The sequence below is a fragment of the Staurois parvus genome, unplaced genomic scaffold (genome assembly GCF_062004578.1).
Source record: "Staurois parvus isolate SC_StPar_1 unplaced genomic scaffold, SC_StPar_1.0 ptg000139l, whole genome shotgun sequence".
NCBI classification, from domain to species: Eukaryota; Metazoa; Chordata; class Amphibia; order Anura; family Ranidae; genus Staurois; species Staurois parvus.
The window spans coordinates 425,465-440,867 of NW_028317935.1; the positions used below are offsets into that span (position 1 = coordinate 425,465).

Below are 15,403 nucleotides of genomic sequence, written 5' to 3' on the forward strand. Positions count from 1 at the left end.
CAAAAGCAGGTTTGATCTGCTTCTAAAAAGTTTGTACAGTTTTGGAATGGAGGTTAAAAGTGATATTAAAGCTTCACTTTTTTTCCCCATTAAAACAAACATGTTATACTAATCTGCTCTAAGCAATGTTTTGCACAGAGCAGTCTAGATCATCCTCTTCTGGGGTCCCCCACCGGCTCCTCCTCCTGTCGAGTGCCCACCATAGGAAGCAGCTTCCAATGTTGGTTACTTGTGTGGGCTTGATCCCGAGCTGGGCTGTTTGTGTGTATTCAGACACAGCCCAGCTTGGCCCTGCCCTCCACACACAGGTTTTGATTATTAGCAGCAGGAGCCAATGGCTCCTGTTGCTCTCAGACAAGTCTGCAAGAGCCAGCGCTGGACCAAGATCGGGCTCAGCTAAGTATTTGGGGGGGGGGGGGGGCTGAAAGCAAAAGATGTTCAGTTTGATGCAGAGAATACATAAAAAAACCAAAAACCCAAAAAAACACCTTTACAACCACTTTCATAACGAACACATAACCATAAAAATGAAGGACAATGGGGACTAAAAGTAATGTATCCTACTTCAACTGGAGGCACAGCAGGCTATACCTATTAAACAAATATAAAAGGAATTTACATCCTACCACAGGACTAAACAAGCCCAGCAAACATTTTAAATCAAAACCATGTTCTCTACACATGAAAAGGGTTAGTTCACCTTTGCAATAATATTGTCTATGCATTTTAGCATCCCCAAAACAATAAACCGGTGCTAGGGCTTTGAATAAGATGATGTTTTTCAATGTAATACTTCTGGGCCATACATGGCTTCTGACAAGCATGTCCAAAAAAAAATTTAAAAAAAAGGTATAAGACCCATTGCTGCTCCCCCCACCCCACTGGACATTGCACGTGCACCCCTCAGCTTTGCAGGGATGAGTGCTCTGGCTCAAACAACCCATGCATGTTCTGTGTCTCTGTCTACCCTCAATTTCACAATAGTGGCTAAGCTCAGCCCTTGCAATAGAGAAGAGACAGGCACTGCAAGCTTGTAGTTTTTAAACAAGCCAGAAAACCCTCCATAATGCAAAGCTGAGGGGCATATGCCCACTGTCCAGTGCATGCTGCTATCTAGGTGGGTGCTTGCTTACCTAGTTCTTTTTCAGACAGGCTAAGGAGAAGTCCCGCTCAGCCTTCATTCATATCATGGGCTAACCACTATATGCTAGCATCGATTACTTTAATACTTCTTTACATCAGAGAAAATCCTACACCATGCTTATTAGAATGAAAACAAATCTTTCTACATCTAAGCCACTTTGGCCTAGTAGAGTTTAAACTAATTTTTTTAAGTGCATTTTCAGAATGATATACGTTATAAACAATGCATTGAATTTTTCTTTGTTTGAACACATCTATTAAATAGTTGTAGGAAAGATAAGGTTTACACAGGATATTAATAAAAAGTGCATAGAAAAGCACTTTAAGGCTGTCCATAGATGGGCTGTTTATCGGCCGAATTTTCTGCCAAACGAAAAATCGGTTGGCCCCGTTGCCGATGCGGCCACCAATGTCCATGAAAAACGGCCATTTTTCGCGGATTTGCCAGCATGACTGATAAAACTAAATGAGAAGATCTGCGAAAAATGGCCGATGAGCTGAACCCACCAACGGCGTGAATATCGGCCGATTTTTTGTGCGGACAAACATTCCGCCGATAAACGGCCTGTCTATGGCCTGCCTTAGATGTTTTTTCTGTTTGTATTTGCACTATGAAATTACAACTGTATTGTAACAGCGGCATTACCAAAAACAGGAATCAAGATTTTAACACCTTCATAGTCCAGCCAAAGCACTCTGATGTGAACAGAATCTAAAAACGATTTTCAAAAAAAACAAAAAGGTATATTAAAGTAAGCCTGTGGGCTCACCTTACCTTGTAAAGTGATCCCAGGTCCATAGTGAAAACATCTCCAGGTGCCTGCTTGCATCTTCGGTTTATCTTAGAGCACTTGGTTATCTTCAATCTTCTATTATACAAATATCACCCCACAACTTTCATGGTTGATATTTGGCCTGTCCAATGCGATGGGCATCCTTACTAGTCAACAGGAAGGCGTGATGGGCAGTATTTGCATTATATAAGATCTGAGTTTAGGTACCTGGGTGCTCTGAAGATAAAGTGAGGAAGTAAGAAAAAGTAATGCAAGCCCAAAGGATTGCTTCAAGGAGGTTTTTTTAACAATGTAAATCTAAATATCTGCAAAAAGACTAATTTACTGCTAAGCATGACCATGCACACTCTAGATTAGCCATAATAAAAACGGATATCAGGTGGTTTGTTGTCATTCACTAAAAAAAGCCCAATTTGTGTGCTCCTATAGAAAAGAGATGGAGCTGTCGACCAGAGGTTATGAAAGGAGTGTTCTGTTGAGGCTGGGGTATGATGAGGCTGTTTGGTCATTGCAGGAACCTCTAATACTAGTAGGATTTAGGAGATTATCATGACACTTATAGAAACTAGAAGTGGATTGCAAGTTATTTCAGAAACACAAGAGTCATTAAGGAAACCCTATTCTTACAGGTACTTTTGGGCCCAGTAAAGAAAACCTTTCACTGTAAATATTTGAAAACCTGAATTGCCAATTACAATTGCTGGCTCAAAAATCGTTATCTCAATTCTTGCACTCAGCCGCTTTTGTAAGCAATTTATAAAATCTTTCAAATCAACCTGTATTAAAGTAGCATTGGGGGTGTCAATGATGACTTTTCATTCTCACTACACCAATTGCCTGGCTTACATGCCGAGTCACTGCCCTGGAACATGGCAGGTTTTGAGTTTAGAGAGGGGAAAAAGGACAGAAAGTCACCGGATGCAGAATTCTCAGAAAAGGTGGTTTTTTGAAAAGCTAAGTATGAAAAATTTACAAAGAGGTTACCTGGACATCAATTTACAAAGATTTATCTGGAAGCCAATAGGTTGCCAAAGCACATTTTAGCCAAGGAGAGCTATGAATTTATTTACAATCATTTTGGCAAAGACTATTACATTCATGTTTGGGGGCAGGTAGACCATGGGACTATGCACTGTTAAAAAGTAAACATAAACCTTCAGATTTAAAATAGTTAGACCTGACTAGCCATGCTTCAAAAGTTAACTCCCACCAACAGCCATTTTCGTGTCCAGTAAGTGGCCCCAGAAGCTGAAGTAGCACTGAACAAGCCTTAGATTAGAAGTTAGAGTCCTAGTAAAATGAAAGCAGCGTAAGGAAAAAAAAAAAAAAAAGGTAAAGTCTTTTGGTAAAAAGTAGGCATCCTGTATTTTCTCTTAAGACAAGACTTCAACCTTTACACAAGTCAGGTTTAGGTTCATTTTATGTTTTTGAACTTTTGAATATGAAGCAATACTTTAAAAATTCATGTAAAAATAAACTTTGTTTGCTCATACGGTGCCTCCAACTGTTCAGCAAAAGACCACACTGCTGCTGACATAGAAAATGATTGGTGATAATGTACACTGTGTTTTGCAGTTAAAGGCTAAGTTTACCTCTTGGAGAATGTAACATGTTCACCTCCCCCGGAACCCCAGATCCCCACCTCAGTGACAGTGGGCGGGTGTTCCTCTCCCCTGCAGCTGCTATCACGTTTCAAAAGTCAGTGCAGCTGTGCAAGGCGTCGCTCACACAGCCACATCATTCATTCACAGCATTATGTGAGATTAGAAACTACAAGTCCCGTCTGCCACCGCGGCAAATGCCTTGTAGTGCTCAATAAACTAGGATAACGCTAATGAGTGCTTTTGTATTTCAATCACAAGCTCTGCAGCTTTCCATCAGAAAACTCACACAGGAGGTACAGGCAGAATGCTTTAATTTTTCTGCAGGATTCTGGCATTGCACCCGTGACCCACTTTTGTCTGCAATGCTTTGCACTGTCCTTGCGTAAAAAATAATAAATGCACATTTTTCCCTGCAAAAAAGAAGTGTATTTATTATTTTTTTCCCATCCAAGGTGAACTTGGCCTTTAAAAACCTGACAGGACAAAAGTCCATTAAACTGAACAGTACTTAAAACACAAAACTTTCTAAAATACTGGTCCAAAAAGATGTTATAGCACAGCACATTTACCTTCAGACACTTCTATGTTTTGATGTTTTACGATAAGATTCAGAACTTGATTACAACAAAGAAAACCAATGTTACCTGCATGTAAAAATGTTTAATAACTCAGATCTGATGCTTTTGCTATGCACAATGTAGCTTACTTGAATAAGTGTTTAATTACACTAGCAATATCCAAAATGTTATTTTTAAATAAAGAGGTTGAACATTTCATGCACTGGAAGTTGAATCCCTGCTTACAAGAAACATGATATAATAAAGCATAATATTCTGACTCTAACAGACATTACCATATAAAAAGATAAAATTATCCAATACAAAACAAATTAGCCATTAGAATAAACTTTCAGTATGAAACATGATGCTACTAGCACCTATTATATAGCTTTTCTTATTTTTGAAAAAATTGCATACTTAGAACTGCCAAAAAAAAAAAAAGGAAGATCTTGCTTTCCAAATCTACATGCTTCATTTTTAAATTGATCCTGTCACTTAGAACCAGTTCACACAAGTGAATTGGATGCGTTTTGAACCGCATCCAATTCGCATGACATGTGAAAGAACATTGCTTTCATTTGTGCCTGTTCAAATATGTCTGGTGCAGCTAGAGTACGGATTCAGTGCGAATTGAAAAAGAGTCTTGTCAGTTTTCTAAACGGTGCGGTCCGGCTCATGTGTGAATTCAGGCTCATTGACTTCTATGGGAATGCTTCTGAATCACAGACGTCATTCAGTTGTGAACAGGATAAATTCCTGACCTGATCCTGATGTACACCTGACCTGATCCTGATGTAAACCTGACACGAAACGCTGAACTACTTTGTCAATTAGCTATGAAAACTGAGCTTCAGTTCGCACTGCACATGTGTGAATCCATGCTTAGAGCACATACCAAGAGATGCCAGCAGTTATTAACTATAAAACAATTATCTGAAACTTTGTAACCAGAATGTCTGCCTTCAGGGCAAAGTCCTGCTCAAGCCTCGAAGAGAAGGCATGTATTTTAACCAATTCAGTAGCAGCCATGTTGAGCCATGGGTGGCCCTACATGCTTGACCCAAGCACGACATAAAAGGATTTTACCACTTACTGTGGGGGTCATGAAGAGGAGTAAATCTTACAGAGGACAAGTGGTTTAAAAATGATCTAGGCTGGGTGGATCATTATCAGCTGAATATTTACTGTTTGGTAGCAACAGGAGCCATACCTGCCTGAATACAATGAATAAAATGACACGATGGGGGAATCAACTCGTTTTCTTTTATCTCGCAGGATCAAGGGCCAAAATTCAGAACGTCTACACTCAGCCCATGGCCATTTTCTTTGTTCAGTTTAGAGTGCCTCATTAGCCACTTTAAAATGTTTGCTTTAAGCCAATTTGTATACAGCTATGAAATATGTGTCAATGCAGTTTAATCCAGATACATGGCAGAGACCATAAAAGGGTCCACAGAATCGTCTTATTTTATTGCCAACTATTTACAGTCACCACAGGCAAATACATGAAACACAAATAACACTGGCTACATTAAGTACTTACCATTGAATCACTGTACTTCCTTTTTCACATGTTATCTGCTCCTAAAGCAGACCATGCATGAAAATAAATTAAGGATTGTTTATCTTGCAGCCACCAAACCAAAAATAAATAATTTTAAAACAATGCGAATGTTACCTTCCAAACTGTCTTCTGGATACTTTGGCTAGAAAATGGAGGACAAAGAAACGTACTAAGGCTGGAGCAGCCAGAATCTGGATTAGCTGTGCATAACTGATCAGCTTCTAGTTCTCATTATCAAATCTGAAAGCGATCTTGAACCCAAAGCCAAAAAACAAAATATGCTACAGCTTTCCAATTCTGTGGAAGTGGTGGCTGCATTCATTTCCTTTGATATGCTTTTTTCCCCCTTCACTTTCACCCACCGATTCTGCCAGCAAGTCTTATTTTAACCACTTCCCGACCGGCCGTTGTATATAAACGGCCGGACGGTGGCACTGCAGGGTCGGGTGGCCGTCTATAAATGGCCTACCCGCACCCTGCTTGTGCGCGCTCCCTGGGAGCGCGCAGCACCGCGATCCGGTGCCCGCTGTGTCCTCCGGACACAGTGAAACACCAGTCGTCGGACGGGACCTCTGTACGAGGTCCCGATCATGTGATCACTGATTGGCCAATCAGTGATCACATGCAAAGTAGTAAGCAAGATGTCACTTCTGACATCATTGCTTACTATGTGTGAAATCTGTGAATGATCACAGAGGTCACATGGTACAAGGCTATACACAACAGCCTTGTACCATGTGACAAGCTCTGACCAATCACAGCTCACTGTATTTCTCAATGAGTGCAGGAATGCACACAGAGAGAAAGAGAAATGATTGCTTTTACATCCTACATGGGTGTAAAAGCAATCAGTGTAAAAAAAAAAAAAATCTTTATCACCCCTCACAAGTAGTACAGTGTCACCATGGTGACACTGTACTGCTAGGGTGACAGTATGTAAAAAAAAAAAAAAAAAAAAAATATAAAAAAATAAAATAAAAATGTAAAAAAAAATGTTTAAAAATTATAATTTTTGCTTATAAACTAATTTGGATTTTTTTTTTTTACTAAAAAGATAACGGAATAAATTTTGGCTAAGATTTATGATGAAATATTATTTATTTGCAAAATTTTATAAAAAAAACACTTTTTTAAAAATTTTTTGGACATTTCATTTACATAGCAAAAAAAATACAAATCCCAGTGGTGAATAAATACCACCAAAATAAAGCTTTATCTATCTAAAAAAAATGGTAAAAAATTCATTTGGGTACAGTGTTGCATGACCGCGCAATTGTCATTCAAAATGTGATAGCGCTAAAAGCTGAAAATTGCCCTGGTCAGGAAGGGGGTAAAAGTGTCCGGTCTGGAAGTGGTTAAAAGACCAGGCTGTCCAGCAAAAGTGTCAGTCAAGAGTGTTGAGTCAAACCTTTTAACACTAATGGATGCTTACAATGGGAAGCTTTTAGTCAATTATGTAAAAGCTCTATCCCAAAAGGGGGGGGGGAATGTTGCTGTAACTGCTTTAAAAAGTGTTAGGCTTGACTAACAAATTAAAACCAAACTCTAGTGCTATCTAAGGCTAGGTTCACATATGTGCGGGTGCTGCTGCTGTGGATCCGCACAAAAATCCGTGCAGCCGCACCGGCCGCACAAAGGAATGCGTACCCACGGACCGGGGCCATTAATTCTAAATACACGCCGCCCACACTAGAAATCGCAACCGTACTGGGAACCTCGGTTCCCGTGCGGGCTGCGGTTCCAGAAGTGAAGGGACTCCTTCCCTGCCTGTTCTGGGAGTCCATTCAAATGGATGGGGTCTCGTGCCCACGCAAAACGTGGACCGCCACCGTGGTTAAGGATTAGAAAGCTAAAGCTACAATATAAATCATATAAATACCACTTTACCTTAAACTGAGTAGCTACTATGCACATCTGCTTTACGTTTTAGAAATCTCCCCAGAGTCTTCTCACCAGATCCAAGGAAAGTGGAGGATCCCAAATCTCACACGATGGTGATGTTCAAGCACTGTGAGATTCTCAAAGGAATTGAGTTCCTCTACTTTTCCAAGATTCTGGAAGAAGGATCATCACTCTCGTAGGGGGAACATGCTGAAAGCTGAGGTGTAGGGCAAGTATCTTTTCAATTTGTCTTCCAAATTTTTTATTTTGCTTTCACATTAGGAAGGTGGGGGTATGCAAGATAAGAAAACCTTGCATTTTCAGGCAAAAATCACTTTATGTAAAATACTATCTGTAAATAATATGATGCTGTTCCTTTTAATTATGTGAACTGAGAGGCATCACTCCCAACCAACGCTGGTGAGCAGCTTGTAGATGGGGAGGTAGATTCTATACATGACTGCTGATTATTCAGCTGAGAGGAACCCAGCACAAAGCTCATCCACCAGCTGCAGAATATAGAGGTGAGCAGCATGACTTCAGTAATTGCAGCTCATGTAAATCCAGGGCTGGCACGGAGGATCATATTATTAAATACATACCATTGCATCGACAAATATAGCCCACACCTGATAAACTATGAAAGTGCAGTTATTCTTGAATATATTCCAATTCATTTTGGTTCATAGTCAGTGCATACCAGTCATATTTATCAATATATATATAATATACACACAGGACTGAAAATACAAAACGTCTACCAATTTTTTACCAAGTAATCTGACATTAACTATAAAATGCAACTTACTTGATGGAGAGGACTTCAGTTCCCTGTTCTGTTTTATAGGCACAATAGCCATTTAAATTCTATGGCAGTTCAAGATCCATATCAATCACATTGTTAGACAAATATTTAACTTTTCTTAACAGATCTTGTGGCATTTATCACTTTACAAAACTCAATTCTATTCCTGTACATGTTGCTAACATTTGCAATAATTCAATTTCTAAAACAAAAACACTATATGTGAGACAAATACAAAGGTTTTGGGCATAAAAATGCAGAGTATACATGTCCAATAACTTGCACATCTTCTAGAGATGGCAATAAGCTCATGTGTCAACCAAATTCCACTTACCAAAATGGGTAAACAAAAAAACAAAACAAAAAAAAAAAAGCTGCAACTGGCTGAAACCAAGAGAAAACCTATGGAAAATAAGGCACCTAGGAGGTGGTTTTTCAGTTGGCTGTTAAACCCTTAAAACCATCCCAGGATGCACCCTCCCATTGTTTCGTACTATCAAAACAGCATACTATTGGTCATATACACATCCCTCTGTGTATATGTAACATTAGAATATTTTACTTCTCACCCAGAATTGAGGGATCTGGCAAACCAAACTTGATATATCTGTGTTTGGTAAAAGCTGGCAAGTTGAATCGCTTGTTTTCTCAGAGATTCCCACTAAATACCATTTTGCTTTAAATGCACTGTAATCTTAAATCATCCTGCTACATTTTTTCAGGATATAAAATGGATGAAAGAATGAGGTATTATCAAAAAGGACACAAAAGATGTGCAGACCTTGGCTACTTCTGGATGATTCAAGTTGATAGCTTTTATCAAAATGTGCAATACCTGTTCCAGAATGGAGCCAATTATCTCGAACTTTTAAATAAAATATTTTAGAAAAGTAATTTTACAACATATGTAAATCGGTATCCAATAAACTGCATCCAAATTAATTTATTTGAACTTTTCTGGTTTAAGGTAATTAAGCAGGAAACACAATATTTGCATTGTCACATTAGCAATCACGTCTGAAGTTTAATCGAAAAAAAAAAAAATAAATAACCTACTGTAAATTAAAAGACACAACAGTTTTGCTTTAGAAAGATCTATTTTTCACATTTCTGCAACCTGCTAATCTTATTCATAAATCGACTTATGTCCCGAATAGAGCAGGTTCTGAACTCACTTACCTGATTTTCAAAAAAAATATCCAATACTGGTTTTAAATTGTTTACATGCCAAAAATATATTACTATTTTCCCACATCATGGTTAAGCAAAATGGACAATCAATGCAAACAGAACCTATGAAAAGACTGTGGTTACTTGTTATACGTAAAGAACAAAATTTCATGTACCTTAACATCTTCACAGAAGATCTAATTCAATAAAAATGTCTAGACAATGTTCCTTAAAAAAAAGAAGAAAAAAAAAAAAAAGGAAGACGGTCCTTTAATCCCCTTTTACGGCTTATTTCCAGAACGGAAATCTAAAATACTTTTACTAGAAAAATCTTTTTTGGTTCCCACAGGGAAACTTCAGTTTTTCACAAAGTGCAATGTAACTCCAAAGGCATGAATTTAAAAAACAAAAACAAAAAAAACAAAAAAAAAAAAAAACAAAAAAAAAAAAAAAAAAAGGACTTAAAATGCAGGCAAATCAATAGAATAATCAATACCAACAAGCCTGAAAGTTAAGTCTGTGGCATGCTCTTCAAATCTACTGTATAAATGTCTAGTACCGACTGATAGCCACAAAACACTTCTTTTCATGTCCTAAACTTTGTTCCAATGAAAGTGATTAATCGCCTTCCCCAAAAATGCACACTTTTTTTTCTGAACGTCCAATGGATAGACCACAAAAGAAGTGTGCTTGAAGCAAACTAATTACCAGCTGTATAAGAGCAACAAAAATACATACTGGCTGGTATATCAAAAGCATGCACTACACTAGTGTGATGAATCACATTTATGCACCGAAGGCTACTACAAAACAACCCCTTTTAAGACAAAAAATTCACCATTTGATTGGGCTCAACAGTTCATTGAACAATCATGGAGTCCAGAGTCTTAATTGGAAATACGGCCTGATAATGTCTATAAGTCACTAGGCTCAAGGTAAACGTAAAGAAATTTCCACCTTTAAAAACCTTTTATGGGGATTTAGCATGTTCAACTCATGAAATTTATGGCAAAAAGAAAAAAAATACTAGGTTCTCTCCTCCATAAAATGGCTGCTGACACAATGTGCCAGACACATAAGACTTCTTTTCCCCCTGTATTTTCTTCACTCAGAACCATTTCTGCAAGTGTCTAAGTGTTCTAGAACTGGGGACACTGCTGGATGTGGCTGCTTCTTCGGAATAGTCCGACGCTCTCAGGCCTCTGAAGCAAATGAGGGGAGGAAAATAAAAAGCTGAAATACAAGGTTCATCTGATAAGTTTTACATTAAGCAATATAAGCTGGATAATGTAAGAAAGGTGCTTTTTTGGCTCACAAGAGTCTGAGTCTTGGTGTGCAAAACGAGTACTTGGCCATCCCACCATAGTATTCTCGCAGTGGGATTGTCAGGGAAGTCTTGACTGGGAAGTATTTGGTTTGTTTACCTATCAGGCGTAAATTTCCAGGCACTCAGTTCATTTTGGGCTTGTTCCAGTTTGTCTTTAGTCTGTTCCAGTTCGGCTTTCATTTTGAGGAAAAACAAGTTGATAGCCGGGTCAACCATAGTAGTTCTCAGCTGGGCAACGCTGGGCTGCTGCACTTGTTTGAGGTGCTGAATCTGGTTCTGCAGAAAAGTCAAACAGTGAAAATTACTAGCATGCCAAAACAAGATAAAGACTCAAGAAGCTGGTATTTTAAAGATGAATTCCAGGTGTGGGTATTTTATATTGAGTTACACTGGTCCAGCTTGGAGCATTATAATTATGCATATACCATACCTGGCCAATGCCCCTGGAAGCTGGAAATTACTGAAGCAGACAAAGCTACTCCACTGACCACCACAATTGTCTGGGCCCCATGCCTAGCATTCCCCTGAAGCATTCTAAACATCGGAGGTCTGCCACTCGACATGTGCGCCTTTCAGAAAAAGCTTTGCATTTTCAGAATGAACAAGAAGCATTTTCTGATTGGACGAGGTCCCAAGCATGACGTCACCGCCCCAGCTTGTCCAATAAATAAAATGCTTTGAACTCAGAAAAATAATGCCTGTGCCAAGTATACTACCTCCTATGTCCCGAATGCTGCAGGACAGCTGCTCAGTGCAGGACCCGGAAGCAAATGTAGATCACTGAAATAATGTATACTTCAGTGATTTCCAGCTTCTGGGGGCATTGGCCAGGTATGGTGTATAAATGGTTACAAAGGTCCAAGCTGGAACATAACTATGTATAAAATATTTATACATTGAATGCCTCTAACATAAAAAAAGGGTACAATTAGAATAATGTTGCATAAGCAAAATGACCATCTCTACAAGAGTACATATAATATTTTTGATAGATTGCTTTTTCTAACATTTTTTGTAGGTGGTTTTAAAGTTGAATTGCTAGATAAGGATATATTTTCCATATACAAGAGGCACGTGTATTTTTTTACTTGAATCTTGGTATGCGTGCTTATTTCTTCCATATCTGTGCTCTAACCCAGCATGAAATTTGTCTTTGTACGGGAGCTTCCTTTTATCAAGAGCAGTCACTGTTACTAGAACTTCCTGTGAAGGGTAAGTGGTCTTGTATCCTCCTGTGAAGGGTAAGTGGCTACTGAGGAACATATTTAAATGAAAGTTTGTGTCCAGAGTTCAGAATGCATCTGCAGCCTTATGAGCAAAAGGACTTTTATTTATGAAAAAGCCTTAACAGCATCCGTTTTTTTTTCTTGTATAAAAAAAAAAAAAAGCAAACACTGAAAACTTGAATTCATGGTCACCTGTACTACTGCCTGTTGCTCAGACCTTCGCTTTGTTCAAAAGCTATGGTCTCCAGTGCAGTTCTCAAATCCAATTCTTCAGGGTGTGTCTGATGCTAGAATCGCTCATCGCAAGCAGTTGTTCCATCTGCTGGTCTCTACTGTGCTACAGTGGCCAGAAGCACAGTGCATGGTAGGGAACAAAAATGCAACACACTAAGACCGGACGTGTGTCAGATGGCCATAGCTCTTCAGTACACTGATGATCCAAGAAACGATGGAGTATCAAACTCTTAAAGGTGTTTTTTTTCTTTTTCATTAAAGTTTTGAATTCTAAATTGTTTACTGACAGAAGTTTAAACAAAAACATAAAATTTGAGCGGACAACTCTTCATTCTTCCAAGAACAACTTTTACTGCCCTCTTCAGACAATTCAACATTGCACAGTTGCTTATTAAAAGAAAAAAAAAGAAAAAAAAAAAAAAAAGAAAAATACTACTGAGCTGTAATTTGCTTTAAAAAGGATTTACAAGATATACATTTGTAATAAACATCTAGCAGTCAGAAAGCAGCATTTACATTTCCGGTTTTATTACATTAGGAGTAAGATTTGTGCTATGTTCAAAAACATGACAATTAGCATGAGTATCTAAAACATCGTAAGATCATTTCAAAACCGTTTCCTCATCAAAATTCCTGCAATCACATTGAGATGAGCATTTGGCTGGTCTCTGTGCATTGAATCTTCATTTTAAAGTGGAACTTCATTCTGTCAATCAACATTTACCATTTTGAACCCTAGATAGATATGATATGTTTTCCTATGTACTTGTTTTTATTTTTTTTTATATATTTCAATGGTTTTTATTAAGTTTAATTATAAACAGTATAAACAGAGGCATCAAAACACGCCCACACAGGGGCTATCAATTGCACCAATAAAAAAATAAATTAATAAGCATAATAGAGAAAACAGTGCTCTAACTCCAAGGCAAAAGGAAAATGTACGCCCACGCAGGGGCTAGCAATGGCACATAAGTTACAATAACATTAATGTAACTCAGACTATAACAACTAAAGGCAGCTCCTATGTACTTGTTTTAAACTGTATTTTACATTTTAGTTACTTCCTTGGTTCCAGGCCTTGGAGTCTTCAAGAGGGAGGAGCAATTTTCTCAGCTAAAGAACAGAATTCTGCCTGTATGCATGAGCTGGGGACAGATGGATTCCAGGAAGTGATTGTTACATGAATCATCTGACCTCACTCAAGATAGCCACAGACGGAAATGCTAGGGGGTGTTTTACGAAGTGATTTCTCAGCAAAATAAAGCGTAGAGACTTGGATGGATGGCTAAGTTTGCTTAGAATATTAAAAATAAAAAACAGCGCTTTTGGTTTGTGGTGCTCAGATGCAGTGTAGTTCCACTTTAGAAGATCACTGCCTCAGTTTCAAGCAATGATAATCACAGGACAACTGTTTGGTGGTGGTGAGCGTAACCACTGACAGGATCACATACTATGCAGACTAAAAAAATATAAGTCTTTGAGTAAATAGTACCAAAGTAAAACCTAAAGTAGATGGACAAAAGGGAGAGTAATGGTAAAGCCCATAGAGGTAGTATGGCCGTGGTCAATTCTGTCTTGGTCAGGTAACCATTTGATGTCAGGAATGTCAGGCAGAGAACTGATAACAGACAGCTCATGTGGAACATGAAGAGGGTACGTTTGCCAATGGTTATGCTCTTCTGGAAGAGGGCAGTTAAAGATTCTGGTACTAGAAATCAAACACAGGATAGCGGTGTTTGCCACGTCACATGCATTAATGCTTGTAGTTTAGCGAAGCTTTGTGAGCCGACAACTTGTGTACAGAGATAACTTAAGACAATTACAGAGACATGGGTACTGGAATTCAAATGGCTGGGAAATAGCTATACTGGGGTACACACTATACAAGAAAAGGTGTAAGAAAAGGTGAGCCATCACCCCCCCGAACTACTTGAGACCTTATCTGGGTCTGCCTACCTAGAGAGGAATGTTCCTTTAGGTATGTAAGGATTATGAGAGCCTGTTGATTGAGGAGATAACGGAAACCACAATGAAAGTTGAAGTTTTAATTATGGGTAACGCCATTATTCCAAGCACTGACCGGAGTTTTCAAACTGAGCTTACAAGCAGGAGCAGAGATATGTTATAATCAATGAACAATGATAAAGAAGTGTAGAAAAACAAACAGTGGTTTTGGTAAAGAGCAGAAAAAAGGAAATGGCTAGATGTGGAAAGGAGAAGTATAGCCAAAGCTTCTGCTATGGATCACAGAGGTGCAGTTAGGACTAAAGCCCGCTGTTGGCTGATGTCACGTAGCTAGTCCAGGCTCTGAAAAGACCCTGACAATATTGTCAGGAATCTGCCCAGAAGCCTAGACCGGAAGCCACTGAGAGCCTGAACCAGCCGCTCCTACTCCCTCCACAGCCCAGCAACCCAGTGAGCAGACTTAAGACCAAGAACTGAGCAATCAGAGGTGTTTGACTGCTCAGTTCTCGGTGCAGAGCCAGCAGGGCACAGATGCAGCTTCAGATCGACGGTGCATCCTTCTAGGTCGGTCTATTTTTTTTTTCCCAGAAAGTCATACTTCTCTTTTAAGATGACAATTTCTATTAAATAGATACATATTAGTGACAAGAAGAAAAGATACTATAGAATCAAAGAAATCAAAACTAAATACAACACTTATGTTGAGGGAGACCTGAATGCAGTAAGCACTGCAGTTCCATCTTCCCAGATATCAGTAACACTAACAAAAAACAAACTGTGGGATCTTATTGGTCCTTGTCAAGGTTTCTAGAAAAAGAGGCAGCAGATGAATTACCTACTTAAAAATAGGAATTAAACGCTCTCAATCAGCATGGAAGGAAGATATATTTACTAGTTTCAAACTTTATTTTTCACATTTCTTTAGTTGCTTCCTGATTTCTGGCTCAGGCCAAAATGTCATACATCCCATGAGTTTTCATGGGCATTTTTTTTTTACTTTCATCAGAAGAAGGGTGGGGCTCTCTCAGCTAAGCACACTCTCCTGCCTGAGCTAAGGGCAGATTGATTCCAAGAAGTAAATGCTAACTTCTTCATCTGGTCAATATGGATGCAGTTAAAAATGCTAG

General features: G+C 38.7%; 1 protein-coding gene across 1 annotated transcript in view; it reads right to left on the reverse strand.

Moving 5' to 3' along the window:
• Positions 1-15,403, reverse strand: part of WTAP (WT1 associated protein) — a 77,915-nt gene that overhangs the window by 22,854 nt on the left and 39,658 nt on the right. The window contains exon 6 of the mRNA XM_089673500.1: positions 10,946-11,124. Coding sequence (XP_089529626.1) covers positions 10,946-11,124 — 179 coding nt within the window. The remainder of the gene's footprint in view (positions 1-10,945; positions 11,125-15,403) is intronic.